The sequence below is a fragment of the Phalangium opilio genome, unplaced genomic scaffold, assembly GCF_054372755.1.
Source record: "Phalangium opilio isolate 3A_F unplaced genomic scaffold, DU_Popi_V2 ptg000089l_1, whole genome shotgun sequence".
In the NCBI taxonomy this organism is placed as follows: domain Eukaryota; kingdom Metazoa; phylum Arthropoda; class Arachnida; order Opiliones; family Phalangiidae; genus Phalangium; species Phalangium opilio.
Genome location: NW_028324194.1, coordinates 4,508,010 through 4,527,505, shown reverse-complemented (window position 1 = coordinate 4,527,505; position 19,496 = coordinate 4,508,010). Strand labels below are relative to the sequence as shown.

General features: G+C 39.4%; 2 protein-coding genes across 6 annotated transcripts; both read left to right on the top strand.

The window, feature by feature from the left end:
* Positions 1 to 8,205: 8,205 nt before the first annotated feature.
* On the top strand, positions 8,206 to 13,229 carry LOC149647105 (uncharacterized). The gene is made up of 3 exons (XM_089849966.1): positions 8,206 to 8,673; positions 8,743 to 8,819; positions 12,662 to 13,229. Exons 1-2 carry the CDS (start codon positions 8,206 to 8,208, stop codon positions 8,755 to 8,757), a joined length of 483 nt encoding a protein of 160 aa, XP_089706092.1. The 3' UTR covers positions 8,758 to 8,819; positions 12,662 to 13,229.
* A 1,511-nt stretch (positions 13,230 to 14,740) lies between these two features.
* LOC149647104 (uncharacterized) lies at positions 14,741 to 19,280 on the top strand. Of its 5 annotated transcripts, XM_089849970.1 has the most exons (11): positions 14,741 to 15,807; positions 15,901 to 15,942; positions 16,036 to 16,209; positions 16,295 to 16,437; positions 16,516 to 16,589; positions 16,652 to 16,701; positions 16,774 to 16,906; positions 17,029 to 17,203; positions 17,298 to 17,378; positions 17,442 to 17,628; positions 18,953 to 19,280. In XM_089849970.1, the coding sequence occupies exon 1, from the start codon at positions 14,741 to 14,743 to the stop codon at positions 15,071 to 15,073; it is 333 nt and encodes a 110-aa protein (XP_089706096.1). In that variant the 3' UTR covers positions 15,074 to 15,807; positions 15,901 to 15,942; positions 16,036 to 16,209; positions 16,295 to 16,437; positions 16,516 to 16,589; positions 16,652 to 16,701; positions 16,774 to 16,906; positions 17,029 to 17,203; positions 17,298 to 17,378; positions 17,442 to 17,628; positions 18,953 to 19,280. The 5 variants fall into 5 exon arrangements, with proteins under 5 accessions (XP_089706096.1, XP_089706095.1, XP_089706097.1 ...); XM_089849969.1 differs by having other exon boundaries at positions 14,741 to 15,731; positions 15,845 to 15,942; positions 16,774 to 17,203; XM_089849971.1 differs by having other exon boundaries at positions 16,774 to 17,180.
* The last annotated feature ends 216 nt before the right edge of the window (positions 19,281 to 19,496 follow it).

The following is a 19,496-nucleotide window of genomic DNA, read 5'->3' as shown; positions in this document are numbered from 1 at the left end:
TCGCTCGCTCGAGTCAGGGCTCTCGAGCTATCTTTACTTATAATGGCATAGCATTTCTCCTGGGTCTCTTTGGCATGAATCGTACTTGCGAGCGTCAAAATCAAAGTCATAATCAACATCATCTGCAAATTATTAAATCCAAACGTTCAATGTCTGAAATTGCCATTCTTAAACCGAGTTATTGTTACTCCATTAATTCATATCAAAAGAATGTTTCGCAAATCTCCGGGAATAAAAACTACGACATCACAGTTTAAAAATTTTTTTTGGAAGTTTCTTTTTATGCTAAACCAAAATAATCAGGCCCGGAAATAAGCACAGTACACTGAGCATTGTCCAATGACAATTTAAAACGTCCCATAATTTTTTTTATGTCTAAGGGGGTCAGTGGGCATTTTGACCAATAACCTTTTCCAAAGTTTTGATAGCTTGACTATGAAGATGCAACATTATTTTTGCACGCTCCAGTGGACAAAGACCTATAAATTTTCCAGTCACTGGACACTTGTCATATTGGAAAGTTTTCTTATTTCCGGCCCTGAGCCAAATTCCACTCTATCTTTTATGTATTTGAACAGGGAGTTGAAAAGGAGAAGAATTGTGGAGCGAACTTGTGGGACGAATGGTATTCTACACCTCGAGTCTAGATTCCCAGGGTTTTTCCCACAGTGGGATAATGAGGGTCGAATGGTGTTAAATTAGTTCCGTCTTATCACGTGTGTTAGTGTTTTTATATTGAGCTTTTCAAAAAGTCTCGTGTTGATTTGCAAAAGCATAGCCGACGGATGTTTTGTCTCCTTATCAAGACTCGTTTTAGGAGACTCTGATGCCGCTTTCCACGAGATAAGCGAAAATTAACTACACTCGGTCAATTTTGCAGTCCATCTTCCTATTTCGGTATGAGACAATTTGGTCTCGCCGTTATGGTCTCGCCGATTTGGTCTCGCCGTTTTGGTCTCGCCGTTTTGGTCTCGCCGTTTTGGTCTCGCCGTTATGGTCTCGCCGATTTGGTCTCGCCGTTTTGGTCTCGCCGATTTGGTCTCGCCGATTTGGTCTCGGAACAAATGGGTCTTGGGACAATTGGGTCTCGGGACAAATGGGTCTCGGGACAAATGGGTCTCGGGACAATTGGGTCTCGGTACAATTGGGTCTCGGTACAATTGGGTCTCGGGACATATGGGTCTCGGGACATATGGGTCTCGGGACAATTGGGTCTCGGGACAAATGGGTCTCGGGACAATTGGGTCTCGGGAAAAATGGGTCTCGGGACAATTGGGTCTCGGGACAATTGGGTCTCGAGAGAAATGGGTCTCGGAACCTAACCCAACCCAACCTTGTTTGGAGGTAAGAATATTATTTATATGAGTATTAAAAGCCCGCCTCTTAATACGAACAATTTATTAGCAATAATAGAAATATTTGGGAAAAGGTGTCAGATAATTAATATGATAATATTTTGGAAAAGGTGGCAGATAATTAATTGGAGAATATTTTGGGAAAGGTGGCAGCTAACTATTAGGAGAATATTTTGGAAAAGGTGGCAGCTAACTATTAGGAGAATATTTTGGAAAAGGTGGCAACTAATTAGCAGGAGAATGTTTTGGAAAAGGTGGCAGCTAATTAGTAGGAGAATGTTTTGGAAAAGGTCGCAGCTAATTAGTAGGAGAATGTTTTGGAAAAGGTGGCAGCTAATTAGTAGGAGAATGTTTTGGAAAAGGTGGCAGCTAATAAATAGGAGAATATTTTGGAAAAGGTGGCAGCTAATTAATTGGAGAATATTTTGGAAAAGGTGGCAGCTAACTATTAGGAGAATATTTTGGAAAAGGTGCAGCTAATTATTAGTCGAATGTTTTGGAAAAGGTGGCAGCTAATAAATAGGAGAATATTTTGGAAAAGGTGGCAGCTAATTAGTAGGAGAATGTTTTGGAAAAGGTGGCAGCTAATAAATAGGAGAATATTTTGGAAAAGGTGGCAGCTAATTAATAGCAGAATATTTTGGAAAAGGTGGCAGCTAATTAATAGCAGAATATTTTGGAAAAGGTGGCAGCTAACTATTAGGAGAATATTTTGGAAAAGGTGGCAGCTAATTAGTAGGAGAATGTATTGGAAAATGTGGCAGCTAATAAATAGGAGAATATTTTGGAAAAGGTGGCAGCTAATTAATAGCAGAATATTTTGGAAAAGGTGGCAGCTAATTAGTAGGAGAATGTTTTGGAAAAGGTGGCAGCTAATAAATAGGAGAATATTTTGGAAAAGGTAGCAGCTAATTAATAGCAGAATATTTTGGAAAAGGTGGCAGCTAATAAATAGGAGAATATTTTGGAAAAGGTAGCAGCTAATTAATAGCAGAATATTTTGGAAAAGGTAGCAGCTAATTAATAGAAGAATATTTTGGAAAAGGTGGCAGCTAATTAATAGGAGAATATTTAGGAAAAGGTGGCAACTAATTATTAGGAGAATATTTTAGAAAAGTTGGTAACGAATTATTGGGACCATTGCTTTTGAAAAGAAGGCAACTAATTAGGTAAGCAAATAATCACGATACCAAATAGTCACGAGACCAAATAATCACCATACCAAATAGTCCCGAGACCAAATAATCACGAAACCAAATAGTCCCGAGACCAAATAATCACGGTACCAAATAGTCCCGAGACCAAATAATCACGGTACCAAATAGTCCCGAGACCAAAAAATGACGAGACCAAATAGTCCCGAGACCAAAAAATCACGAGACCAAATAGTACCGAGACCAAATCGGTGAGACCAATTAGTCCCGCGACCAAATCGGCGAGACCAAAATGGCGAGACCAATTCGGCGAGACCAAATTTTCCTGTTCCGTCCTATTTAGTCAGTACTAAGCGTTTGACAGCGCCTCACCACTGGCGTCGCTTTACCTCGAATCTATGACCTATGTCACTTCATGACAAGCTCTCAGTAATCACTGACAAACTTAGGGAACATATCTAATGAACTTATGATATAACCTAATTGCTTGCACTATGAAATCCTACAAAACAAAATAAATATCCCATTTTTCAATAAGAAATATATTTCTGGTTAGGCTCCCTGTTGTGCGCCGAAGATACGAAAGAACTCCATAATGTACATACCATTTCTTTGGTTTGCTGCATCTTCCTTGTTCTTTTACTTGGATGGATACAGTTCTGACGCTCACCTATTTCATTACATTCCTTTTGTACTATCCGAAATTGCCACTTTTCAATGATTAAAAGCTGATAAATTGAAGGTGACACTTTATCTGTCTGACATATTTTTGAATTTTGTGCAACGATATGCTAATTTTTTAGACAGATGTATATTTTCTCGAGACATCATAGTTTATAGGAACTGATATGAACAATAAATTAATTTGATAATATTTAATTTATTTATCGCAGATTAGAGAGACCTTTCTATTTACTGGTTCCTTGTTCAGGTTACCTACCCTAATCTAAAGGCCCATTCACACAAGACTAAAATCTTACGTTGACGTCGGTGAAGTTGCTTTCCTCGCTTAACACGTCTCAAAGACTAGCTTAGATTGAAAATTTTCAGTCAGTGATCGGGTGAGCGCTGCTTTACCAGACGATTTAAAAAACGTTTTAGGATTCTTGGCGGTATTTTCAACTTTTTTCTCGCCTATTTTAGCATTCAAAAGTCTTTGTTCAAAAATCACCATATTCGCTTTGGTCACAGCGCTTCATTGAATTTTCACTGAACGTTGGAATCACTTTCACATGCACTTGCGAGCAATCTCTCGTAATTTTTGGTGCCCAATCTCATGGAAGTCCTGACGTTAAGGAAAGGAGGCGTTCCACCAAAGACCTACAGATTGGAACTTAAAGAGGATGGTTTGATTATGATTGTTCCTAGAATTGAAAGAGAAATTACAATACTAGAAACAGTTTTAAAATTATTTTTGAGATTATATGGACTGTCACTTTTATCTAGCAAAGTAGGCTGTGAAATTTGGATTTATAATACAACGTTTTCCACTCAAATACCCCGTTTCATTTATACGATATTTTAAATTTCAATTTGAACTGACAGTCTTCTTTGTTTGTTCCGAAAGGACGCTTTTAGGCCTATAGTTCGGCCAAGAAGTGATATCTAGTTTATTAGGGAGAAGGTATAAGATGCCTATGTATTCGCGCGCCATAGCCCCAGTCCCCCTTTAAAAATACAAGGGAGGGACGTAAAAGGAGGTCGCGCTATTTTGCTTCTCCTCGCGTCGGAAAATACGTAATTTTCGTCATTCGTGTCGCGCTGACGTGAGTTTTCAAGAACCAATGAGACGCTGGTTGTAATATAGAGGCGGGGATTAACTCCGGATCTACGTTTCGACTGGAGATGTGGCGAATTTATAGCTTCTCCCTAATAAACTAGATATCACTTCTTGGTTCGAAAGAGAGTCCTTGTTTCACATTGGATTGTTTATAAAAGCTATACGAGGTAAACATGTTTTGTGTAAATGTACTTAGCATGTAATGCAGAGAAACATTATTTTCTGGGTCTCCAATCAATTACTTATTCGTGGAATTATAGGGAAAAAAACACTTCAGACCATGTTTTCTTTCTTTCACGCTATTAAGCGGTAGGCCAATATTACATTTCATTCCCCCCTTTTAGCTTTTGGACTTGTTTACCCCATTATCATTTCACCTGACTGTATACATTCTAAGAACAAAGGAAAGCAACAGGTGCTGTGTGTGGAATCGGTCGGATATCATTAATACGGTTCTGAACGTAAGGAACATTAATGCCAAAACTGTTTTCAACGGAACTAGATTTACCGGTAATATATAGAAATGCCTGTCCATTTATCAGAAAAACTAAAACTAAAACGGTTAAGTTTAACTTGAACAGGGAGCCCAGTCAGGAATTTAAATTCCTTATATAGGAAAAATTGGAACTTTTTTCCGAAATTATAGGGTTTTATAGGAGAAAAAATGTGTTTTTATAGGAAAATATGGGACTAAAATGCGAGGGGCTAGTCACTTACGAAATATGGTGTACAAGCCTTAAGAAATATATTTCAATATTTCGAGAAATATCATAATATAATTCCTCTAAAGCAAATAAGCTAGTACTTCTACATCATCGGTTTAGAGATTTCAACTCTCTTTCCACAAGCTCGTAGAAAATACCCTGTCGACGTAAACTTATAAAGATTATTAAGGATTTATTTGCGCTCAGGTATCTTTAGTACCATATTTCAAATTAAACGTTTCCAACTTTTATGACTTTTTTGAATGTTTATTCTACATAAATTAGAAACTTTCCACGCTCTCCGGTGCAGTTGCACTAAGAGGTCCAGATAAAAATTAGCCATTAATGTCAATTTTAAAGTGTAAAGCGTATGCGATAGCAGTTTAACAATATTTTTTTTTTATTTTACACTCTCCAATATAGTCAATAATATCCCATAAAAACCAGTGGTCACAAAATACTAGCACATCTCCATACAAGAGGTATTGCACTGTAAATTGCATTGTTTTGGTGAATTTCCACACCCGTACAACGACTTCACAATTAAACATGGACATATCTGACTGGAAGCGTTATAGCCGAAAATTTGAACTCTGGATCTTTAAGGTGATAAATCTTTTAAATCAAAATGAGAAAAAACATAAGAAATAGAAAAAAACATTTTGTCTCAAGAAATCCGCTTCAAAGTTACGGGTGTACATACCTTGTTTGTAATAGTAGTTTTGGTGTGTTAGTATGGTTCACGGGTAGTTGAGCGGTTTTCAAAAGAGCGTTTTGGAATAAAGCGGTTCCTAAAACAGCGGTTTGCAAAACCGCGTACAAGCAAAACCGCGGTTGCTGTTTCCGCGTTTCTCAATACAGCGCTATTTCCCAAAACAGCGGTTGCTGTTTCCGCCCAAACTGTGATTGATAGGGAGGGAAATATCTATTATAGGACAAAGAACAATATTATGCAAAAAGGAGTAATGTTATATCGGAAGTAAATATAAAATATAATTTTTTGGAAAAGGCATATTATTTTGGGAAGTTAATGAAGATAAGTAGTAGGGACTACCTAGATATGCAGACATCCAAGATGGCCGCCACCCCAAGATGGCCGCCCTCTCCCCATCCACCAGACTCAAACCAAACTTTTCAGACAAGTCTAGACTAGCCCGAGCTGTTAGTTTCATCCCTCCCATGACATCATCTTCTTAACTTAAACTAAAACTAAAACTATAGTCAACCTTGACGTCATCCCTGGCTTGCTAACATTGGGTGTTACCCTTTTTTCTCTGTAAGCCTAAAGTTAATAAAAACACAGATTTTAAGACATCAAATATTTACTTTTTATAAGATGTACAGATATGGGTGATAAATAAATACAGAATATATATTACAAAATAATCAACAACCAACAAGGATAAACAAACATGTTTTAAAGAGTTCATTTTTCACGTTGACCCTGTATCGTTATTTGACTCGGAAGTGCAATCGGCGGAGGGACGTTTGGGCTTATTTTCTAATTGTTTTCTGTTTCGCCGTTCAATTTCGTAAAGAGTTAACAAAACGTTGACTATTAACCCGTAAACAAAAAAGAAAATGAGGCACAACATATTGCGAGGGCTATGATAGCAAATGATATTTAAATTGCTAGTACGTGCTATATGTAACAAACTAGAGAGGTAAGAGGCAGTTTTAATTGGATCCTATTTGTCACATTAGGCGGAGCGTAAGTAAAGAGATAATATCATTGGATAGGTTAATTAAGGTGGAGTTAGAAAATAAGCCTATAATTATAAGTCTGACAAGAATAACAAATATAGAAATAAAGATTTTTTAATAACAAACAATATAATATATACAATAACAAATATTTATATGAAAAACCCACCACCATTTAAAAAGATTAAACACCGGTCGACCCAAACCCCCCACTGCCGCGTGCCGTCGGGGTCAAAGTCTAGAAACAACATAAAAATGTGTTACGTGCTGAAACCTAAATTAAAAACTTGAAAATATTTACCGCCGTTTCCACCGGTCTTAGCAATATAACCGGGGTCACTATCAATTGGGCAAGCCTATTGCCCCGCCGAATATTGTAGGCGGTGTCCCCGACGTTGGCTATGACGACTTTTATGGGTCCCCGATAGTCGGCGTCTATTATTGTTAAGAATTATTATACTTTTAAGCACTATAAAATAACTAATAAACATACCTATCGTCCCCTCGGCGACAAACAGCCCTTGGGCTGTTAAGCTGCTACGGCCAACAAGGCGGCCGTAGCTGTTCTCGGGCAGCATCACGCCTAACCCAGTCGACACGATTTTGATACCGTGAGGGTCGATTACGGTATCCACTGGACAATATAAGTCCAGTCCGGCCGACTGGGGGGTGGCACGACGGGGAGTAAGCGCTGCCGGATGGATTTTAATCACGGGCAGGCAGGGCAAACGAGGAGCGGTAGAGAAAGACATCTTAAAGTTTTTGGGACTGGTGTTTCAGAAACAGAAGTTAAACAACTGATAACTTTCATTTTGAAACACGGGGCTTATATACAAAATTAGCGAGGTCAAATCTAATAGTGTCTAGCCAATACTTTCAAGATTTTTAAAATTTAATAAATAGCCAAAAAGTTAATTAGATATATAGGTATAAAATTACAAAATCTCTCCGAGGTCTAAGTTTTTTTTTCGTATGCAAAAAAGTTGTCTAGGTGTGTTTTAAATAATTCAAACGAGATCGTGTTATATAAAAAACCCTTTAGCGAAGGTTAAAAAGAAGTTACTTTGATAAATGCCTAAGGGGACAAATATTATTCGTATGCAAAAGCTTGTTTAGGCGTGTTTCGAATAATTTGAATAATTCTCACGAGATCGCTTTATATAAGAAAAACAATTTATTAGTGAAGGTTAAAACTAATTACTTTGGGAGGGACGGAAATTGTTTTTTTGACATGATTTAAATCTAAATAAATGTATATTAATATTAAACTATAGAGGTATTTTTTATATAGATAGATATCCTAATGTCTTCTATAATCTTTAGTACCAACTCCACAATAAAAAAATGTTTTTAGGTCAAATTAAAAATAGCGTATCAGACATAATTATATTTTTTAAATTCTTAATAAAAAAAACCATGTCTAAGCCTGTATTCTAAAAAAAATGGCCCTGAGATTTTGGGTATAAAAGCTTGAGCATGGGTATTGGATTCTCACAATCGATCCAGCCATGAACAAGTACCAAGAGTCTCAATCTATGTTTGAATCTCCACCTTCTTCTCCTAATAATCGACAAGGATCCAGCAACGGTCAACGAACGCTGAGTCAATTTGTAAAACCCGACCCCGTTGAGATCCTCCTCGATTCTGACGACGAGGAGTTTGTCCAGGACGTGTTGCAGAAACACGTTGTCGGCGTCAACGGGGTTGAGGGGTCCTATCGCTTGAGAAGCGACGGGCAATATTTCGAAACTAAAATCCCCCCGCGAAAAGGGGATTTCTACATAGATATCAGTATATATAAATTTAAAGACATAAAAGACGCCCAGGCGGACAAACTGTGGGAGTGTAGACATAAGCGGCTAAAAAGAGTCGTTGACGCTAAAAACAAAGACGCCGTCAAACTTCTAAACGCTTTCCATCGCTTGGTGGACGACGTGAAGAACGACGCAGAAGCCGCTCAGCAGCCGCCAAGCAAAGTAAGTATCTTATTAACAATAAATTTACAAACCAAAAATTTTGTTCCAATTTTTTTTTATTTCTGATAGAGATTCAAAAAATGAGTTCGAGCAGCGGCAGCAGCGGGAGTGACTCGGAGGGTAGTGGCGGAGAGGAACACGCACAGGTAAACCGGTACTACACAATTGAGCGACAGATTGCCAAAACGAGTCGCAAGTGGCATTGTAAACAAATCGATTTGCGTATAGCTTTCAAAAATCTGGAAGACATTCCAACGCGAGATTTTTTTCGAATTTTTCGAAAAATTCTCGACGAAGTTATACGCAAATTAGTAACCGAGAATCCCGGGTATAATCGGGTTCGATTTGTTTTAAGCTCCCCCGGATTGACGACCCCCGTTAATATTAAATTTATAAAAATTGACAAATTCACCAGTAAGCGAATTATGCGCACCATCTATAGAGTAACGCAATCTAGTCGGGACTTTGTCTTTAATGGCGAAGATTTTCAGTTTGATATAATTTTTCTAAACCTCGATGCAAATATAGGAACTTATTATAAATCTATAAAAAATAGAACTTTGGTTAATTTGGATTATTTCGTTAAACAAAATAACCAATTTATTTTTATGGAGAATAATGATAATCTCTGTTTTGCTCGAAGTTTAGTTCTGGGTAAAGAGATGGCCGATCGCAACTTTTATCAACAAAATAAGCAAGGTCCGCCCTTTAACCAGGACAATTTTAACAAACTGAGACGCAATAGCACTCTTCAAGGTAATATTGCGAAAATCTTGCACAGAAAAGCGGGAGTCCCCGAAGGTTTTGTTACTCTAGAAGATATTCAAAAATTTCAAAATTATTTAGCTCCCCATTATCGAATCGTAATCGTTGATGCTGCGAATAATTTTACCATATTTTTCAAAGGACCCCAAGCTCCTAAATTTATCTATTTATTAAAAATTGGCGACCATATCCACCCCGCGAAAACTTGGCATGGCATGATGGGCGGTGTTACCTCTTGCGATTTATGCTTGAGATCGTTTTACAAACGTGAATTGCTAAAAGAGCATAAATGCCCCGAGGATACAAAACCCTATATATGTTTTCGGTGTCAAGGAGAAGCTTTTCATTTAACCAACGAGGATGTTTTAAAACGTTGCGATGAATGCCACCGCTACTTTTTCCCGGGCCCCTGCTACGAAACTCATTTACTTAATGGCACCTGCGCGAGCCAAAAACGATGTTTAGAATGTGGGCGACTGATGGGTGACGACCACGACTGCAATCCCGAATGCTCTCAATGTAAAATAGTCCATCCGCCAGGTGAACATTTTGTTATGCCTTTGGAAACCAAAATGAAAGCCTCACGGTTTATTTATTACGACATTGAGACTATTCTTAGAAATAATATCCACGTCCCCATTTTATTAGTTTGCGATGTAGAGACTGAAGCTGGCTTTGAAACTAAAATTTTTTACGGCGCTAATTGCGTCGAGCAATTTTTAAATTATTTATTTAGCGTCGAGCAGGTAGTTTTGACTGGACAGAAACGTAAAACGTACCAACCGCGCTTTACTAACACTCAAGTCGTAGCTCATTACGCGAAAGCTTTTGATAACTTCTTAATTCTTAACGCTTTAGTCCATAGACACGTCACCCCTGCCGTTATTTTTGACGGCAGTAAAATTTTAATGATTCATCTCGAGGGACCGCAAATTAGATTCCTCGATAGCTTTAATTACATTAGTCAACCTCTGCGTAATTTCACTAGCATGTTTAGCCTCGGCGATGTGGCGAAAGGATTCTTTCCATTTGATTTTCATACCGAAGAAAATCTTAATTACATTGGCGTCATCCCTGAAGCTTCGTACTTTAACGTAGCTCAAATGAAAGCCAATGATTATCGAGATTTTCAAACTTGGTACGCGTCAATGGAAGGATCTATTTACAACATCAAAGAGGAGCTTATTAAATATTGCATTCAAGACGTCAAAGTCCTAAGACAAGGCGTCGAAGCTTTTAGAAAAATTTACGTAGATCTAACCAAATTAGACCCTTTTTGCTTAAAAAATATTACTTTGGCGGGTGCTCTAACCACTATTTATCTTAACAATTACTATAAACCTTACAGCATGGGTATTGTTCCTTCTAACGGCTATAACGCAAAATTTAATCACAGTCAAATTAGCTTAAAATATCTCGCTTGGGTGGAGAAAACTGAAAATATAAAATTGCGCACTGCTTTAAGCTACGGGGGCGAGTACCGCGTGGGTCGCTATTTAGTCGACGGCTATAGCGAAACTCCTCCCAAAATCTACGATTTCCACGGTTGCTACTTTCACGGTTGTCCATGCCAAAAACTTAATGCCTACAATACCCAACTCAAAGCCAGCAACAGATTTCTGTACGAGCGGACCCTAGATAGAGAGCTGTTTATTAAAGAGAAGATGGTCGGGTATGAATATACCTCGATCTTTGAGTGTCAATTTGCTAAGCTTTTAAAAGAAAACGCCGAAGCAAAGGCTTTCTGCAAAAGTTTAACTTTTCGACCTCAAATATCAGCCCGTAGCGCTCTCTATGGGGGACGGACGGAAAATTTTGTTCTTAACTGCCACGTGCAAGGTGAGGAGAAAATTTTCTACAAGGATATTATTTCTTTGTACCCGAAAGTTTGTCGCGATTGTCCGTACCCTAGCGGCCACCCCATAATCTATAGCAGAGATTTTGACAAATCGCCAGGGTGGTATTTTGGCGTTATGAGTTGTCGTCTGCTTCCCCCTCAAGATCTCCACATCCCCTTAATTCCCTTCCGCAGCGGTGGTAAATTAACCTACGCCCTCTGTCGCACGTGTCTAGAATTGCGAGCGGAAATCTGCGATCACACTGTCAACGAAAGGGCTTTCGAATCAGTCTGGCCAACGGTTGAAGTCTATGCCGCTATGGAACATGGTTATAAACTCCTCGATATATTCGAAGTGTACCATTATCCAAAAACGGAATATTTCTTTGCCCAGTACATGACTGATTTTATCGCCCTAAAAGTGAAGAATTCCGGATTTCCCGCTCACGCTCAAACGCCTCTGCAAAAAGAGGCGTATATCGCTGATATAAACAAGAATGAAAAGCTTTCTCTGACCGTGGCGGATATTCAATCAAATCCTTCACTGCGTAATATCGCTAAAATTAATTTAAATTCTCTTTGGGGTCGCATGGCTCTGAATACGGGAAAGATTCGCAGCATCTTTATCAACAATTATTACGAATTGATACGATACGCGAGCGATTACACTCTGGAATTAGTCGACTTACGGCCAGTTACGGAGTCGATCGCTCTTTTATCGTACAAAGCCAAAAGCGATTACGTTTCGGACTACAAACTGGGGTCGGCCATTGTGGGGAGCTTTGTTTCTTGCTACGGGCGACTCGAATTGAACAAGATGCTGCTTCAATTAGACCGCGCAGCCTTGTATTGTGACACCGACTCGATAATCTACCGCCATCTACCGGGAAAGTTTGACATTCCAACTGGCAATCATATTGGTTGCTGGGCGGATGAACTCGGCGGTGATTATATAACTTCCTTTTGTAGTACCGGTGCCAAAAGTTACTCGTTTCGCACTAGCAAAGGAAAAGAAGTCAAGAAAATTAAAGGGTTGACGTTAAATCGAGAAAATCTTGAAAAACTTGACTTTGAAACCTTTGAAAGTGTAGCGATGAATCCGGAAAAGGAAGTTACAGTCAATGTCCCTTTTAATTTTAAACGGGATAAATACAAGCTGCAGCTAGAGGCCGTTAAAATTACCAAAAGATTTCGCCAAACCTCGAATAAGAGATTGTTGAACGCCGATTTGACAACCAGTCGACCCTACGGTTTCAAAGAGGCAACACCCGCTTCAACATCTCTCTCGCATGAATTACGAGGCTAGGCGAAGACATACTTTTGAGGGCTTGTGGGAATCTTGCGTTCCTATCGAAGCCCTGGCCAAAGACGGTTTCTATCTTGCAGATGTAGAAACACAGACGACGCGCTGCGCCTTTTGCGGCATCGCCTTGTACCAGTGGCGTTGCACGGACCATCCATCGAGGGAACATCGGAAACACAGCCCATCGTGTCCGATGGTTTCCAAAAAACCGTGCAACAACAAACCACTGCGTCAGGGGTTTCCCGAATTCCCGACCAGCGAGGGCGAGGATGTTTGCGAGCCTCTAATCCAAACATGCCCAGCCATCAACAAAGAGCGGTCGGGAACCGAAAAAGTGCGCGTGCGCATAAATCCGTCGTGTTTTCTTCTGTAGTGCGTGTGTACCAACTACCCTCCGAGTCTCGCGTCAACTTTAACCTCCTCAACGTGCAACGCTTCCGCCAGCGTTGTCTGGAATTAGAAGAGAAACTTTTTAAAAAAACAATTACTTCATAGGGGAATTTTTTTTGGGTAAAAGGGTTTCGTTTATATTGTTTAAATATTTTTTAATTTGTGTTTATTAAGGGTCTTTGGGTTTTGGGTTAATTGTATTTTTGATTATATATATATAAACTGTCAATTAAAATAAAAATGTTTATTAATCAAGATGAATCCAACCGAGTCAGTCTCGCATTCTTTAAAGTTCCAAACACCCGCCCAGTTTCTAATCGTGGGGCCAACGCAAGCGGGGAAGAGTTTTCTTTTAAGTAACTTATTGCAAAATCATCAGCTTATGTTTGACCCACCGCATAAAAAGGTTATTTATTGCTACGCCGCCTGGCAGCCAAACTATGAAAAATTGAAACAATTGATTCCGGGAATTCAATTTATTCAAGGCTTGCCAACGGCGGATCCGGACTTTTGGGAAATGAATCGCGACTCCTACTTGATACTAGACGACTTAGCTAGCCAATTATTTAAACAAGCTCATATTGCCGATTTGGTGTGCGTGACGTCGCATCATTTAGGGTATACGGTTATTATTATTACTCAACAACTGTTTCCCAAGGGTAGCCAATCGCGGATAATTTCTCAAAACTCTTCCTATTTTATAATAATGAAAAATCCTCGAGATGTCGCCTCTATTAGATATTTGGCGCAACAAATAAGTCCAGATAACCCGAAGCGTATTACGGAGGCGTACAGACTAGCCACTAGAGAACCCTATAGCTATTTGTTAATTGATTTAAAACAAGAAACTCCGGAAAATTTACGATTAAGGTCGCGAGTTCTACCTCACGAATCACCTATGTATGTCTATGTCGATTAAATTTAATTGTCATTTGAATAATGGCCCCACGCGTTAAACGTCGATCAGCAAAACGCTCCCGGCTCGTCGTAGCGCGTCCCTCGACCAAGTTTGCCAAATTTGTCCCTTATTTACAGAGTTTGCGTCAAACTAGCTGTAAACAACGGCGAACCCTCTTAAACAATAGTAGCGCGCCTCAATTAAAGAGCATTCAGACAATTTGTAAGAATTTAAAGGGCGGGGGCATTTATTTGAGTAAAGATCGCAAGAAAAAGCTAGCAAAGTACAAGAAAATTATTAGACAACTCGGATCAAGTACCTTGTCGCAGAAAAGCAAAAAAAAGCTGTTGTTGCAGCAATCAGGTGGTTTTCTTACAACGTTGCTTGCCGCAATCTTGCCTTCAATTGTCCAAGCCATAGCTGCTAAACTATGAAACAAATGGTTCTCGTGCCCGCTAGCGCAGTAACTTCAACAGCTGCCCAAGAGCACTCTGCTTTGGACCGAGAGATTGAGGATATTTTAAAATCGCCATTGAATGCCTACGATAAATTATATAAATATTTAGACGCTTTTAAGAAATATTTAAGTATTGAGAAACAAATTCCTTTACCTAAATTTGAGGTCGTAACACAGGCAATGTCTAATGTCCCCACGCCGCCATTACCGGTCACCCCTAAAATGCCCCCGCGAAAAAAACAATTGTCATGGCCGAGCTATGCCACGTCATCACCGACAACAAGCGCTTCGGGCAGTTCTTTTACTACGCCTAAACGAGCCGAGCCTCGGCAAAAGGTTTTCAAAAGCGAAACGACTGCGGGGACACCAACACCAGAAGATTTTTACCAACAATTTGGGCCGACTTATGTTGGAGATATGGTGAAACGGCAAGCCGAAGTTCTTGCGAATCATTTGCAAAACACATTTTTCACGCCAAAAAGAGAGCTAGAAGAAGGAGCTGTCGGTTATGCAAATCGTGACGACGATTTACAAGAGGAAATTGCCGATGAGCAAGAGAATTTAGCGGAGGAAAACGGGGACAATTTAACGGACTTGGAAAACCTGTTTGAGACGGCCTCCGCTAAACAGAAGAACAAGAAAAAAAAGAAAAAACCTCGGAAAAAGAAAGACGAGCTTCAAAACTTAGGACCGCTGGTTCCATCTAACGAGAGGAGAAAGAGGCATAATAAATGGCGCGATATTGATTAATAAAAAAAAAATGTAATATTTAGACAAATAAAAAATTGTTTTATTGCGAACAATATCTGTGTACATGTTTTTTTAAATGTAAAGATAAATATAATAAAGCGACATAGTCGTTAAGTTTAAGATTCTGGTCATAGATGGCGTCTAATATCGTCTTTCTAGCTACGCCCTTACAGCGGAGTGCTAGGTACAGACAACAATGGACGCCACACAGTTGAAAAAATGGATGTTGAATTTGTTGTTTATTGTAAACAACTCGTTTCCCGTATCGTTTTAAATTAACTTTATAGTATCGCGGCGAATTTCCGTAAGTGCAAAACATTTCCACCGTGTCATTGTTAGAAAAGCACGCTATCCAATGTTCTCCAGCCTCTCCAGCTGCTTCATTATTGAATATAAAGCAAAATTTGGACCTTTTTGGCCGTTCTGGGAGTCTGTTTACTGGGAAGCATCCTAAATAGTAGGGTCGCGTTCTTTTGTCGCAAGTTAAGAGAGCGTTTATTTGCGAAGTGTTCATAATTTAGTCTCGGGTAACGAGACTTTTTGTAGTTCGGCGCCGTAAAAAACACCCAAAATTTGCTCCCCCTTTAAATCCGCTACGCGATAGACGGGCGGTGACCTGGGTATGACGTCAACAACTCGAAATATTTCGTCAGTAAAGGTGCCTCCCGAGCTGGTTTTTCTAAATACTCTACTAGCTATAGAAAGACGCACGTGATCGCCAACTTTAAGCCTCGGTGCGTATCGATTAATTCCGTTTGATTTCCCGTACAGTTTATTCCAAATGATTGATTCGTTATCTATATTAACATGAACCGGTGCAATTCCAGTAGTTGAATGAACCCGTTCATTATAGGCTTGAGTAATTAAAGGTAAATATTTAACGTAATTTTTATTCCCCGTGGCCGTAATAACCCGGGCAATTTGTTCCTTAATTGTTCTAATAAAGCGTTCCGCTAAACTAGCCTTATGCTGACTCCTGGCAAAATGTATTTGCACATTGTTTCGTTTCAAGAAGGAGGCAAAGTTGCGCGAACTAAATTCCCCACCGTAGTCCGTGTATATTTTTAAAGGGATCCTCTCTCGAAATATTTTTTTAAAAGCTTCGATAACCTCGCCAGATGTTTTGTTTCTAAGAGGTACTGTCCATCCGTAGCGGCTTAAGACGTCAATGACGCACAAAACATAGCGAACATTTTTATTAAAACGTTTTAATTTCGGTAGATCCAACAAATCAGCTTGAAAAACGTCATCGATAGTTGAGGCGTACACTTGGTTAGTTTTGAATCGGAAACGTCGAAATCGATGTTTCGTATAGGCGGGCTGTTTCTCGAGAAAGGCGACTAATTGGGCTTTTGGCACGTCCGGTAAGGCCTTTTGTAACCTGGCTAGCGACCCATAAGCGGCCGGATTTGCCACGTCGTAATAAATTTTTCTAATTTTAGCATCCATGTCTTGACAAGTATAAATAACGACTAAATGGTTTCCCAATAAACAACTTTATTTAATACACGCAAAGGTATTTTATAAAAACAATATCAGTTAAACAAATACGATATATCAATACATTTATCTTAATAGCCATAAATCAAGGCATTCTTTAAATCGGCAAAACTGTTGACAAAATAAGCGTAAATATCCTCTTGATCCTCGATCCATCCATGGTCGGTCTCAAATTGATGCAAAATTTTCTCACGATCCAGTTGAGGCAGCGCTTCGTGCAAATTACGCTCGACTCGATCGCTGAAATTTGTGTCAAATTCCGAGCAGCTTTGAGAGTGGCATATTTGTTTTCGACACTCGACGTTGGCGCAAGTGGAAGTGACGTCAAACAAGGTGGTAGTGAGCTCGTTTAAAATTAATTCGCGCATGCGACAGACAGCTATCCCTTTAGCCTTGAGATCCTCGTCAATCAACGGCTTTAAGTCGATCAACGTCTGCCATCCTGTTTTGTTCAGGCTAAATCCTTCGCTGGTGCTAAAGTTGAGGAAATAACGACTGCCGCTGCCTCGTTCATAGTATCGAAGATCGATTAGACGTTCATCTTTCGAGTTGACGAAGCATTCCAGCTTGATGCGCTCTTTGACGGGCAACCAAATATGATAGCGAGGTATTTTTCCGTCAAAAAAGGACGTGAGTTCATTTTGAAACCGAAACAAAGCGTACCAGGCGTTAGGTTTTAATATAGTTTTTGTACGCGTATCCGATCTTTGAATTAATATTTTAGGTTCAATAGATTCAATGACGCAAATATCGAGCTTTGGCGTGACGGTGTGTACTTGGTGCATCTTGGCTCGCGACTGATATTGTATTTATAAAGTTTTAGTCTTTTATACGTTGGGGTGATTATAAATAATTTCTCTGTTTTTAGATATTATTAATTGGTTGTTTGGAAATTCGGCCATGACAATGCACGTGACGTTTTCGGTTAGCGGAGAGCTAAATCTTAACGATAATCGCAAGTTACCAGTCTGGGGCATGGAATTTAGACCTAACGAAGCGAGATGCTCTCTACTCAAATCAAAAACAACGACAAAAAAGCCCTTCTTATATAAATCGTAAGAAATAATATTTCCTCGGTCAAGACCTAATATCTCGAGACCCTCGAATAAAGAATTGTAACATCTAACGTACTGGTCGTCGTCAAAATTGGGCGTAAAGGGGATATCGGGATAATTTTGCGAATTTAAAGAGAATTGCATGAAATCGAGTTTGAAGTGTTGGAGATCCAGGGGGTTGGAAGTTGCTTCCCCTACAAATTTTTTATTAGTAACGAAAGCCACGACAGTTCGCGAGGGTAATTGCCCCGTAAACAAGCTGTCCCTAATAAAATCTTGCGTTCCGGTGGTTATTAAGAAATTTTTCATAACAATAGAGTTTACTTCGTAGCGAGCGTTTATTCCCGAGTTTAACATCTGGGCGTGAGCTAGTTGCAGTTCGGGATTAACCTCAATTTCGCGCGTAAACAAAGTGCATTCCGTTAAATCAATCTTATACTTTTTGCCCTGCTCATTGTGAATAATAGCGAAATCCGTGGAGCTTCGATGAAGTCTAATTCGCACCTCGATATTATCTAGTAAGAATTTGGGCGTTTTGAACATATCCAAAAATAATTCGCCAATTACATCGCACGTCTTTGATTGGGCCACGCGTTTAGCGCGACGACCAATACCATTATCTTCTTTGTTAATATTGGCGTTATCTAAAGCCGTCGCCGGTTCGATAATGGTATCCAAATAATATAACATAGAAGTTAACCAGGAATTGGCCGCCGTTTGTCCATAATTTAAAAGTATTTTAAAATAGGCCATATATGGGTACATATTATTAGGTTGCTGGACAGCGACGCCATTGAGAAATAATTCTACTTGACAAAATAGCGAGGCAATTATTAAATTTGTCACCGAGACTTTCTTTTCCGCATCTGGAACGGCCGTGCCGTCCTCGTGCAAAACGCGAAATTTTACTCTCAAAAGAGTTTTAGTCAAATCATGATAATTGTTAGAGGGGGGAATGATAAATTCTACATATTTAGCATTAGTTAGTGGGGCAATGGGATAATGAGCAGTCGTTTTAGTCCCAACAATATTATTATTCACCACTGGCTTTTCAAATACTTCAAAGTCGGAAAGAACACTTTCGTAGGTCGACATGTTTAGTCTAGAAAATCGCGTTTAGTGCGTCGCTTAACACGTTTGCTCCGGCTTGTTTTAGCAGTCCTCTTTCGTTTTCGGCCCGTCCCGCTTTGAGTGTTGACGAACCGGTCCACGCCTTTATGTAGTAGGGAATTTATAGATTGTTTGACATTTCTTTTAATCGATTCTCGAGGTGATATTCCGGGGTTTTGGGCATCGCTAATTACTCTACTCGTTAACCCAACAGCTTCGGACGCTAAAGTACTAATGGCCGGCCTAATAAAGGGTGTAATTTTGCGCAATAAAGAATTAAAGATACCGCCAACACTAAAACGACCTCCGGATTGGAAAACGTTTGCGTGTAAAGCCGGAAGGGAGGATCCTCTTTGGAAATACAGAGTGTATCTATTAGGTACCATTGCTTCTGGGCTATTGACGTCGACGCCTAAAAAACAGTTTAATATATACTTTGCCCAAATTAAACGGAATATTTTCCCCGTAATCGGATTTCAATTCAATTTCAATTTCTTGTATATCGCTGGTTGAAATTGGATAAAAGTCGATATTATTAAATATTTCCTGGTTCTCCTCGTCTAGCAGCGAAAAAGCCGGCATTTTTATGAAACGTAGCAGAGGAGCTTGACCACCACCCACTACTTGTTGACGGATAATATTGGTATAAACAAACATGGCATCGACGCCTCTCATGATATCAGCGGGATACTCCGAAGTCTCGTTATTGATATACCGATCCAACTGATTACTACTAAAACCTAGCAATCGTCCCAGTC